General features: G+C 35.9%; 1 protein-coding gene across 4 annotated transcripts in view; it reads left to right on the forward strand.

Moving 5' to 3' along the window:
• The window catches only part of LOC125237112 (F-box only protein 28), a 67,191-nt gene that overhangs the window by 46,335 nt on the left and 8,778 nt on the right, over positions 1–12,078 (forward strand). For 3 of the 4 annotated variants that reach the window (XM_048144076.1, XM_048144081.1, XM_048144077.1), the window contains 3 exons: positions 4,764–4,888; positions 6,852–7,041; positions 7,277–7,418. In XM_048144076.1, the coding sequence (XP_048000033.1) occupies positions 4,764–4,888; positions 6,852–6,998 (272 nt within the window). In that variant the 3' untranslated portion in view covers positions 6,999–7,041; positions 7,277–7,418. Of the gene's footprint in view, positions 1–4,763; positions 4,889–6,851; positions 7,042–7,276; positions 7,419–12,078 lie in introns of those variants that run through there. The other variant, XM_048144078.1, reaches the window with a different exon arrangement.

The following is a 12,078-nucleotide window of genomic DNA, read 5'->3' on the forward strand; positions in this document are numbered from 1 at the left end:
TCTAATAGCCGTGGCTCATATCCGCGTTATAACCAATACCACCATACCAGCAACTGGGCACCAAATAACTTTAACAGGTATAGAAGTAGCAACAGTTATCAGCAATATAGAGGACGAGCTACGCGCAATAATTCGCGTACTAGGAGCCAGAGTGCGCGGGACAACCGCGGCACCTCACGGAATGTGACCTACACTGCTACAACAAGAGAGGGAAACCAGGTAAGTGACGAACACCCCAACCTTTCAGAATTTTTTCGTCCATAAAGTATTAACATGTGACGGAGTAGATTACGTGTTTACATGCGAAGGGTTAAATTATGTAAGTTTAAAAGTACAAGGACAAGAATTAATTTTCATTATTGATACAGGGGCGACGTGTTCATTAATTCATATAGATAGAGTTCCAAATAACTTATTGCAAAAGGTAGATGCAACAATAAAAGGCGTGGGAGGTGATATCACCTGCAATAACAAAGCTTATGTATCGCTAGAGAACGGTAACCAGATATCATTCACACAGAAGTTCTACGTATTAAATGAAATGCCATGTCATGCGGATGGACTTCTCGGTTCAGATTTCTTACGAACTTATGGCGCAGATATCAACTTACGGACGAACTTGTTAACTTTGCATTCTGACGATCGAATGTGTGTGTTACCAATTCACGGAAATGGTGACACCAATACACATTTATCAGTACCAGCTAGAACTGAGACATTGCATTTGATAAAAGTCGATTCATCTTTTCAAATAGGAAATGAATATGTAATTAGCGCAGGAGAGTTATTCGAAAATGTTTTTATAGCCGGTAGTATAGGAAAGGTCAAGAATAATAGGATACCGATTAAAATATTAAATACAACTGACAGGGACATTCAAATACCTATTTTCACGCCAAAACTTACTCCCTTGAAGGACTATGACATATGTTACTTTTACAAATATGACAATGGAGTAGATAGGGTTTCACGATTGCTACAAACATTAAAGTTAAATCACTTAAATAAAACCGATAGGAAGCTTATTGAATCAATTTGTGTGAAATACGCAGACGTTTTTTACTTAGATGAAGACAAGCTAGGCACTACAAACATATTAAGTCAGAGTATTAGTGTTAAACCCAACACCAAACCAATATACGTAAAACCATACAGACTACCAGAAACTATGAAGCCAGAGATTAGTAGACAGATTAAAAATATGTTAAAAGATGACATCATAGAACCCGCAAATAGTGATTGGAATAGCCCAATACTTTTAGTTCCCAAAAAATCGGACGGTAATACGAAAAAATGGAGGTTAGTCGTAGATTATAGAAAAATAAACAACGTAATTCAAGATGATAAGTTTCCACTACCTAACATCAACGAGATTTTGGACTCATTATCAGGCGCAGTATATTTCAGTCACCTAGACTTGCAACAATCTTATTATCAAACAGCATTGGATGAAGACAGTAGAAACATTACATCATTTACCACCAGTCAAGGACAATTTAGGATGAAAAGGCTCCCAATGGGATTAAAAATAAGTGCCAGTGCGTTTTCGCGTGTCATGTCAATCGCCATGTCAGGACTTTCGTATGAACAATGTTTTGTTTATATGGACGACCTCGTGGTTTTTGGTAGAAATATGGAACAGCATAACAAAAATTTAACTAACGTTTTAGAACGATTGCGAAAGGTAAATCTCAAGGTTAATCCGCAGAAATGCGAATTTCTAAAAACTCAACTTTTGTACCTAGGTCATACAGTAACATCCGATGGAGTTTTTCCAGATCCAGAAAAAACTAGAGTATTAAAAAATTATCCAGAACCCACAAATAGCGATGAAGTAAGACGTTTCGTAGCGTTTTGTAATTATTACAGGAAATTTATACCCAATTTTGCATCAATCACATTACCATTGAATAAATTAAGTAGGAAAAATGTTACTTTCGAATGGACGGATGAGTGTAAACAAGCATTTTCAACTCTGAAGCAAAAGCTTATTTCCCCACCAATCTTGCAATATCCAGACTTCTCAGAAGATAATGAATTCATTTTACAAACAGACGCCTCCGGATTGGCGATAGGCTCTTGTTTATGTAACAAAGATATGAGACCAGTGGCGTACGCAAGTAGAACATTGAACAAAGCCGAGTTAAATTATCCGACTATTCAAAAAGAGTTATTAGCTGTGATATGGAGCGTCAAGTACTTTAGACCATATTTGTACGGAAAAAGTTTTACCATTATGACCGACCATAAACCTTTATTGTATTTATTCAGCATGAAAGACCCGTCCACCCGTTTAATTAAATTCAGATTGCAACTCGAACAATATAACTACAAAGTTGTTTACATTAAGGGCAAAGATAACGTCGTCGCAGACGCGTTGAGTAGAGTGACCATCACTTCGGATGAGTTAAAGAGTATAGGAGAACAAGTTTTAGTTACAACTAGAGCGCAAAGCAAAAAAGCTTTACAACAAAACGCAGATTCGGGAAATACCGCGGATCTTAATATATCCAATGATTCGGGGCCTGATCAACCTCAAATTTCGGAAATATTAAGAAAACCGAGTAATTCTGTTGAGTTACAATTTATAAAAAATATAGAATTAGACAAGTTACGACAAAGAGGTGAAGTAACTACGGAACAGGAATGTTTTTCGTATGTTGAGGCAAAGTCAATTATATACATAAACCTTAGTTACATGTCGCACTATACGCGAGTCGATTTTGCGAATAAACTGAGTGTTTTTTGTAATAAATTAAATATAAATGAGATATTTGTCATCAAGACAGTAGATAACGCGTTATTTTTAAAGAATCTCAGTGAAGAAATAATGAATAATAATCAGTGGTCCGGACCACGCATTAGCATTCTCAGAAATGTTAAAAGGATAATTGACGAAAAAGAAAAACTATCATATTGAACGACTATCACTTATTGCCAACGAGTGGGCATGCCGGCATACGACGCATGATAAATAATATCAAAAGTAAATATTTTTGGCCAAAACTAGAACACGATGTTAAAAATTTTGTACGAAAATGTAGTAAATGTCAATTTACGAAATATTCGCGAGAAAATAAGGAACCAATGCAAATAACGACAACAGCCACTGCGGCAATGGAAAAAATATTTCTTGATATCGTAGGACCATTACAAACAGACTCAGACGGATTCACCTACATCTTAACCGTACAATGCGAGCTAAGTAAGTATATAGAAGCGTACCCGCTACGCAATAAGGACTCAGTCAGCGTGGCGCGAGCTTTAGTCAACAATTACATATTACGGTATGGTATCCCCAAGGTCATTGCTACAGATAAAGGGACCGAGTTCACGTCAACAATATTCAGTGAGGTATGTAAACTTTTAAAAATTAATAAAATTCATTCGACAGCTTACCATCATCAATCCCTAGGATCAATAGAAAATATGCATAAACATTTAGCGGCATTTTTACGAATTTATTGTGACGAACGTTCTGATACGTGGAGTAGTTGGCTACCCTTTTGGTGTTTTGCCTACAACACCACAATTCATAGCTCAACTAAATATTCACCATTTGAGCTCGTTTTTGGAAAAGTATGCCAAGTACCTAGTAATTTAAGTAACACCTTGGATCCATTGTATAATCCTAATAACTACATGTTAGAATTACGATATAGGCTACAATTAGCACATAAGGATGCCAGAGAGCATTTGCTCCGGAGTAAATTAGCTAATAAGAAATTGTATGACCAGAATGCTCATTCTTTTGTTTACAATAAGGGTGATTTAGTATTAATGAAAAACGAAACTGCAAAGAAATTGGATAAATTATATAAAGGACCATTTAAAGTTGTTCAAGATTGTGGACCAAATATAAAAATAATAAATAAAGGAAAAATTGAAACAATTCATAAAAACCGTATAAAATTGTTTATTGAGTAAAATTCAATGATTTATTATTTGTGTAATAGATACAGGTATAGGAATATATATATCAATTTGAGTCATTTTGACTTTTTCCAGGCTTTTCTTGTTATTAAATAGAAATATAACAAAAAAAAAAAATTGTAATAAGTACTATTTTTTTTTCTTTTATTAGCCCGGTGATGTAGTGGGCATAAGTATTGCATGCATGTGTAAGCGAGTTAGTATTAATAAATCGTTTGAACTATCAACACGTGTTCACCATTAATCGAACCTGACTCCGATCCCCACAATCGGACACATGTGACGCGAGGCATTGGCTTTTATTTATGACGTTCTCGAGGGCATTTTCGCTATGTCGACGCGAAGCGAAAATATAGTACATTTTGTTTGAGAAGGGTAGATTTTCTTTTTTTTATTAACCCCTGATGCAAAAGCGACGGGATGTTTTAAGTTTGACGTGTCTCTCTGTACTCTGTGTATGTGTCTGTCTGTGGCATCGTAGCTCCCGAACGGATGAACCGATTAAGATTTAGTTTTTTTGTTTGAAAGCTGAATTACGTAATATCAAAGAGGATCGAGTATTATAGAGAATTACTGTCAAAGTAAAACGTGTAATCACAGTGCATAGATTTTTGAACCGCCGTTTTGACAATTTGGCCCATATTCTTAGTTTGATATGTGTTAGAATGTCAAATATTAATATTAGCGCCATCTAGCCGAGCGTACCCCAAAGGTGTATCGCCATCTAGCTCACCGTACCTTTTTCTGTATGGTTTTGAGGTGCGTTTTTTTCTTAGACTTTATCGGTCTATATGGAGTTATATAAGTCTTTGGTAATATTAATTTTCCAGTGCTGCCGAACATAAGACCTCGGAAGCCAGTCATCCGCATGCCCAGCCTGTCGGAGGACGCGTCCGCGCCGCCTGACACGCCGTCCACCTCGCAAGACGCGCCCCGGCCCAGCCCCAAAACCAAGGTCAGTATACACCGTGTTTTTTTTGTTTTCCGTTAAATTCGGCATGTAGTTAGGTTCATTATCAGGAACCACCCTGTATATCACTTTTAGTTAAATTCGCAAAAAAAAAATCGTTTTCATACATAATAAATGAATTTATTAGTGTGAGAGTCATGTCAAAACAACATTAGGAATTGGTAAAGGTTGTCACACACGTGATCAGTAATCATCTTTATTTTTTCAATAACTCGATAACCGTAAGAGTTAAGACGCTAGTTTCTTAGAGAAATTAATTGTATTTGATCTAAAGAACCTCCCCTTAAAGTTAACGGAATTCAATAAAAACAGGTTGTAGTTACAACAACTGGAAACCGATCTTGCTAGGTAAACTTAAATAATCTAAAAATATATTACTTTTCTTCGAGCTAAAACATAGCCACATTCGTCATCCCCAAAATGCTCCATATAGCCAATTTAATTAATCGAAATCGTTGAAGCCGCGAGCTCCCCGTAGAAAGTTTCTACGAGAACTATTTGTGACACCTTGAGTTACCGAATATAGTCTGATTTTACGGCACCTTAATACTAAAGTTTTGACTAGAGGTATTATATTAGTAAGTTGAGAAATTTATGTTTCATAATTACTGAGACAAAATCTATACCGTAAAAAAGTCCTGAAAATAATACGTTCTTTTACTAAGTCTTCTCTGTCTATCTGTCGGAAGGTCAGAACGCATCCCAATAATAGAACCTATCCGTATTTCTCTTCACAACATATTTTCTATTATGTTGTCATGAAATGTTGTTAAAGAAACTGGAAAACGCCCTATGTCGAATCTAAATTGTACAACAATAATTTGATTTTCCCGTGTGGTTACGGGTTAAGAATTTCACCACCCCCTTTCTTCCCGTGGGTGTCGTAGAAGGCGACTGTGGGATATGGGTTAAATTGTGGCGTAGGCGAGAGGCTGGCAACCTGTCACTGCAATGTCACATTTTCGTTTTCTGTCAACCCCTTATTTGCCAAGAGTGGCACTGAAACTTGAGTAGTTTCATGTGCTCTGCCTACCCCTTCATGGGATACAGGCGTGATTGTATGTATATTGTATGTACAGTCGCCATCAGATATATAAGAGCGCCCGAGGTACTCAAAAATATCTGAACACGCCTCTAACGCCTAGGCAATAGAGGCGTGTTCAGATATTTTTGAGTACCTCGGGCGCTCTTATATATCTGATGGCGACTGTATGTAATAATTTGATCATATTTATATTTTTATATTATATATTTTATTGGTTTTGACGACCGGTTTGGCTCAGTCGGCATTGACCCTGCCCGTTGAGCCGCGGTTCTGGGATCGAATCCCGGTAAGGGCATTTATTTCGCTTGGTTTCCACGGGACAGGCTTCGCCTAGTGTAGGACCATAGAACGAATTGTCTGTAAATCATAATATTGTCTTCGGTTACCTCGATAGTTACAAAATAAAACTATGGAAACGGATTAAATCGCGTATAATGAATTTAAAATTCATCCCGACGTTTTAGTGTGTCCGATTAATAGTGTGTGAACCTGCCTTAGAAATCTATATTATTTGTGGTCATGGTTCGTTAATATTTCTTGTATGTGGGTAGCTTTTGCACATTGTAATTTTTCCTCAGTCATCCGTTGACCACGAACGCTGTAAAGAGTTCGAAACGTCGGGATGGATTTTAAATTCATTATACGCGATTTAATCCGTTTCCATAGTTTTATTTCATGTCTGTAAATCGTTATGTTAAATAAATATTTCATTTCATTTGTCTGATGAGCACAGATATTTGTACCTGAGTCATTGACGTTTTCTAAGTTTATAAGTATGTGTATATATATCGTTGTCTGGGTACCCACAATACAAGCCTTCTTGAGCTTACTGTGGGGCTCAGTCAATCTTTGTAAGAAGTCCTATAATATTTATTATTATTTATTTATTTCCTTAATTTTCAGGTCCAATCAACGTTAGCCAAGATCCGTGGTATCACCAACGAGATCCGTCACCTCACCAACCTGTCTCGCAACATCGAGGGCAAAATGAAAAGGCCCTATTGCACCCCTGAAGATTTGGAGGAAGTCAAAAAGATGAAACTTGAATAACAAACAATCATATTAATGTAAGTCTCATGATGCCCTTAAAAAGTTCAATCAGTTTCGAATGAAATAAGTCATCTAACCAACTTAGATCGATATTGAGGGCAAGATGAATATACCCTATTGCACCCCTGAAGATTTGGAGAAAGTCAAAAAGATGAAACTTGAATAACAAACAATCATATTAATGTAAGTCTCATGGTAGCCTTAAAAACTTGCCTTTGGCTAGTCTGTGGTCAAGAGTAAGCCCATTTATAATAATAAAAAAAAAAAAAAAAAAAAAGTTCAATTTGACTAGCATTGTCCATATAATATCGAATGAAATAAGTCATCTAACCAACTTAGATCGATATTGAGGGCAAGATGAATATACCCTATTGCACCCCTGAAGATTTGGAGGAAGTCAAAAAGATGAAACTTGAATAACAAACAACCATATTAATGTAAGTCTCATGGTACCCTTACAAAGTTCAATTTGACTATCATTGTCCATATACACCCTGTTTTTATTGAATTCCGTTAATTTTAAGGGAAGGTTCTTTAGGTCAAATACAATTAATTTCTCTAAGAAACTAGCGTCCTATCTCTTACGGTTATCGAATTATAAAAAAAAACTGTATAGCATCCCTTACCACTTCCTTATGTTATTTGTTTTGATATTTGCCGTCAGATACTTGACACTGACTTTAATGTTATAATTAAGGTCCTCTCACACTAATTAATTCATTTATTATGTATGGAAAGAAAAAAAAATTGTTTTCGAATTTAACGAAAAGCGATATACAGGGTGGTTTCTGGTGATGAACCTGCATGTCGAATAAAAACACGGTGTATATCCAAAGAAATAAGTCATCTAACCAACTTAGATGGATATTGAGAGCAAGATGCAAATACCCTATTGTACCCCTGAAGATTAGAAAGAGGTCAAGATGATGAAATTTGAATAACAGATAATAATATTAATGTAAGTCTCATGGTACCCTTAAAAAGTTTAATTTGATCATTATAGTCAAATCCCAACTTCAGGGACAAGATGATAAGACCCTATTGTCCCCCAGAAGATTTGGAAGAAAGGTAACTTGAATAACAAACAATAATACCCTTACAGTCAAGTGTAAAAATATGGGTGAACACATCTTACTCAAAAATATGTCCCATAGCACCTTAGTCCGGTGTAATAAGAGCGTAGTACCATATTTTTGAGTCGATTTCTTCGATACTTATTTTTGCACTTGACTGTACAAACACTCAGTTCTACCCTTACAAAGTTTCATTTAACTGTATTTGTCAATCTATATGTAAAGGAAAGAGGATTGAGTATTATAGAGAGTTACTGTCGAAGTAAAATGTGTAATCAGATCACAGTGCATAGACTGCCATCTCTTGACACATACTTAGAACTTGAACCTCAGTTTTGACAATTTGGCCCATATTCTTAGTTTTGGTATGTTTTAAAATGTCAAATATTAATATTACCGCCATCTAGCTGAGCGTACCGCAAAGGTGTAATGACATCTAGGCCACCGTACCTTTTTCTGTATGGTTCTGAGGTACGTTTTTTTCTTCGACTTTGTCTGTCTATACGGAGTTATAGGTATATGTCTTTGATGTAAAGTAAAGAAATACGTCATTTAACCAACTTATATCGACATTGTAATTGTACCCCAAAAATGTAGAAGTAAAGATGAAACTTGAATAGCAATAATTATATTCTAAGTCTGTTTAACTACATACAAAAAGTTTCATAGTAAGAATTAATAATACCGGGCGCCTTATATTTATGGATAGCAAAATTGTATGCTTCCATGTTAGGATTTTTATAATACATATGGCGCTATATTGTACACTAATGCGGTAATTATCACATTACGCAACTATGTCAAAAATTTCAATGGCAATATGTGCTGTAAAAGGTCGTACGATACACGTGCGAAGAGGAAACTGAACGAGTGGCGATAAATTCTTTCGACACGAGTTACGTACTCTTTTCCGCACTTGTATCGTAATGTACTATTACGGTATTGTGCAATAAAATAAGTTTTGACTTTCTATCTAATTGACGTTTCAATATCACTTACGTTTGAATACTAGTTTGAGATGTACCAAAATGAAATACATTTGGAAAATACCATTTCTTCGCACTGCCATGTATGTGTTAGCCTTTATATGTACAGATTTCGAGATAAGGGAACGCGTGTGACTTAAAATAAAGTTCAAATTTGTAGGATAGATGTTAGTAAATTTTGTATTATTTTGGTACATCTCTGACTTAAAAATATGAACTTGCTATGGTATGATTAAATATATGTGACATTTTAAAATAAAAGATACCGCAACGTCGTTTTCGCTTACCAGAAGGACGAAATTTGCACGTTTCTTTATGTTATAAATTATAACTTATAAGAATTACCTGTTAGGTTAGAATATCCTTATACTTAGGTGACAAAGTGGTACCTTTTTATTGAAAAGGGGTGTCTAAATAATTAATGATTCTACGGTTGTAATCACGTTATTATACCGCTACTGCGGCGAAATGTTTCGGGTCAATTTTGGAGGCCCCTCTTCAGCATATAGGAGTTCTCGCGGTGGCCAAACTCCGTGCACACCCGTGCTACTTGCCGCCTCGAGAACTCCTATATGCTGAAGAGGGGCCTTCGAAATTGGCCCGAAACATGTCACAGCAGTAGCGATATAATAACGTGAGTACAACAGTAGATTCATGAATTATTTGTATATGTCTCACGAAAATTTAACGTCTGTCACGGGTGTCTAATTCGTGGTAAGGTTCTAAAAAAGAGAACTAAAATTGTAACGTTCATAGAATAGGTAATGGTTATTCGCTTGACTTAAATAAACACCCAAAAAGGGTGTTTTTTAATTCCGCCTACTTCTACCTGTCACTATTTATATCTTAGGGGTTTGTGACATTATTGGTTAGTTATGAAGGGGTCTTATGCAATCAATAAATATTGACAGTTTTTAATATCATTACGAAGAAAGTAGATAACCTGGGTACGTAGCCGAATGGCACAAACGCTCACGAAACGAAACGCTCGTAGATATCTATCTCTATCGCTCTTGCGTATTGGCGTGACAGAGCCAGACTACCTTTCGCGGCGTTTCGTTTTCGTTTTGCGTCGCAGAAATGCCATTCGGCTACGGCACCTGAAATTTTCACTTTGGATATTAACATAATGATAATTGGATGTAGGTATGTCTGCCATAGTTACGGGCGTAGCACACTAGTTGGATAAACTTTAAGGCATCGGTGCGTCTCTATCGCACTTACTAATAGTGCGAAAAGGACGGCCTGACGTTATATAGTTTATCACGCGACCGTGCTAGCCTGTCTGAAATGTTATTAGAATTTTTAATTTTTTAAGAGTTTAAAAATTGTGTGAATATTATTCTTATACTTCTGATTCTTATAATAAGTGATCAAAAAAGGAAGGCCCTTGGAGATCTATAATCAAATTCAATTAAAATATTTTAGATATTGTCAATATCTTAGGAGGAAGGTTGTCTACTTTCTACTATAAAAACTGAAATTTATTTATTGATTGACAAGTTATCGATTGGAAAACTTTTAATTCGAATAATTTGTGCTAAATTACTAATATAAGGGTTTTCGCGGATTTATACATTTATAACGTGTGCACGGTAGTGTAAGCCAAGTTTGTGGAAAATTGGATGTGTGACACATATATGATTGCTTTAGGTGTATTAGGCACTGGTCCCACCAAGAAGCTAAGAGCTGTCGGCGGTAGAAACGAGCGGATAGTCGCTCCGGTGTAAATAAAAAAGAGCAAGCGAGAGAGTTCTTTCAGAACTCGCTTACTTACTCGATTTTGTCACAGTATAATAAAGAGTACTATCGTACAGTATGGCCACTCCCGCTCCCCGTGGAAAGTGCCGCCCACCCCCTCGGTTACCGCCTGTCAAAAACGCTAACAGTCGACCTGTCATATTTCACTCATCCAAGCATGGTACGCGTTCACGTACACGAGCTTAGACTGTGTGCTAGGAACGCGCCTCTTTCATATATTTGATCGCCAGTCTCCGAGGTGTGCTTTTGGTGGCATTAGTGCCTTATGTATAAGAATTTGTTTAAAAAAACCTTATTTAATGCAATAAAAAAATTTAAGAGAGTAAGGTAGAAAAGAGGTTTTTAGTTAAAATATAAGTTGGATGTCGAAAGTTATATTTGATTGAAAGATCAGATTTATATGTTTATTAGTTTGTAGAGATCACTCTACAAACTAATAAACATATAAATCTGATCTTATATATCAATATTCAGCAATATAATATTATTTTGCACTTTTGTAACACATAAAGTTATCGACAATAGACATAAAATGACAAGATTTTGTTATAAAAATAAGTGCTTAATTTTCAAGTGATTCATTGAATTTGAATATGTATAGAAAAATAGTAAATTACGATACACGTGTGGAGGTGAGGAAGTTATAAGGGTCAATTTGTGGTTTCCACTCAGAATCGCGAGCTCTTTCAATCCTAAGAGGAGAAAAAGGTGTCCCAAGGTTTTTTTCCCATTCCGTTACCATTTTTTCATACATTTTGTATGTATGTAACGGAATGGAAGGTTTGAAAAATGTATGGAAATCTTGGGACTTTTATGCACACACAGTTTACTTAAAACTTACAAAAACCAAAGACCATCGAGTATTATAGAGAGTTACTGTTGAAGTAAAATGTGTTATCACAGTGCATAGACTGCCATCTCTCGACACAAGCTTAAAACTTTTAAACATCAATTTTTACAATTTGGACCATATTCTTAGCTTGATAAGTGTTAAAATGTCATATATTAATATTAGCGCCATCTATCCGAGCGTCCCCCAAAGGTGTAACGCCATCTAGGCCACCGTACCTTTTTCTATATGGTTCTGAGGTACGATTTTTTCTTAGACTGTAGCTGTCTATACGGAGTTACATATCTTATACTTTTAAACGAGCAATTCTTGTATATTTATTTATATATACCGATGATCTCGGAAACCGCTCTAACGATTTCGCTGAAATTTGTTATGTGAGGGTTTTCGGGGGTGAAAAATCGATCTAG

The sequence above is a fragment of the Leguminivora glycinivorella genome, chromosome 20 (assembly GCF_023078275.1).
Source record: "Leguminivora glycinivorella isolate SPB_JAAS2020 chromosome 20, LegGlyc_1.1, whole genome shotgun sequence".
NCBI lineage: Eukaryota > Metazoa > Arthropoda > Insecta > Lepidoptera > Tortricidae > Leguminivora > Leguminivora glycinivorella.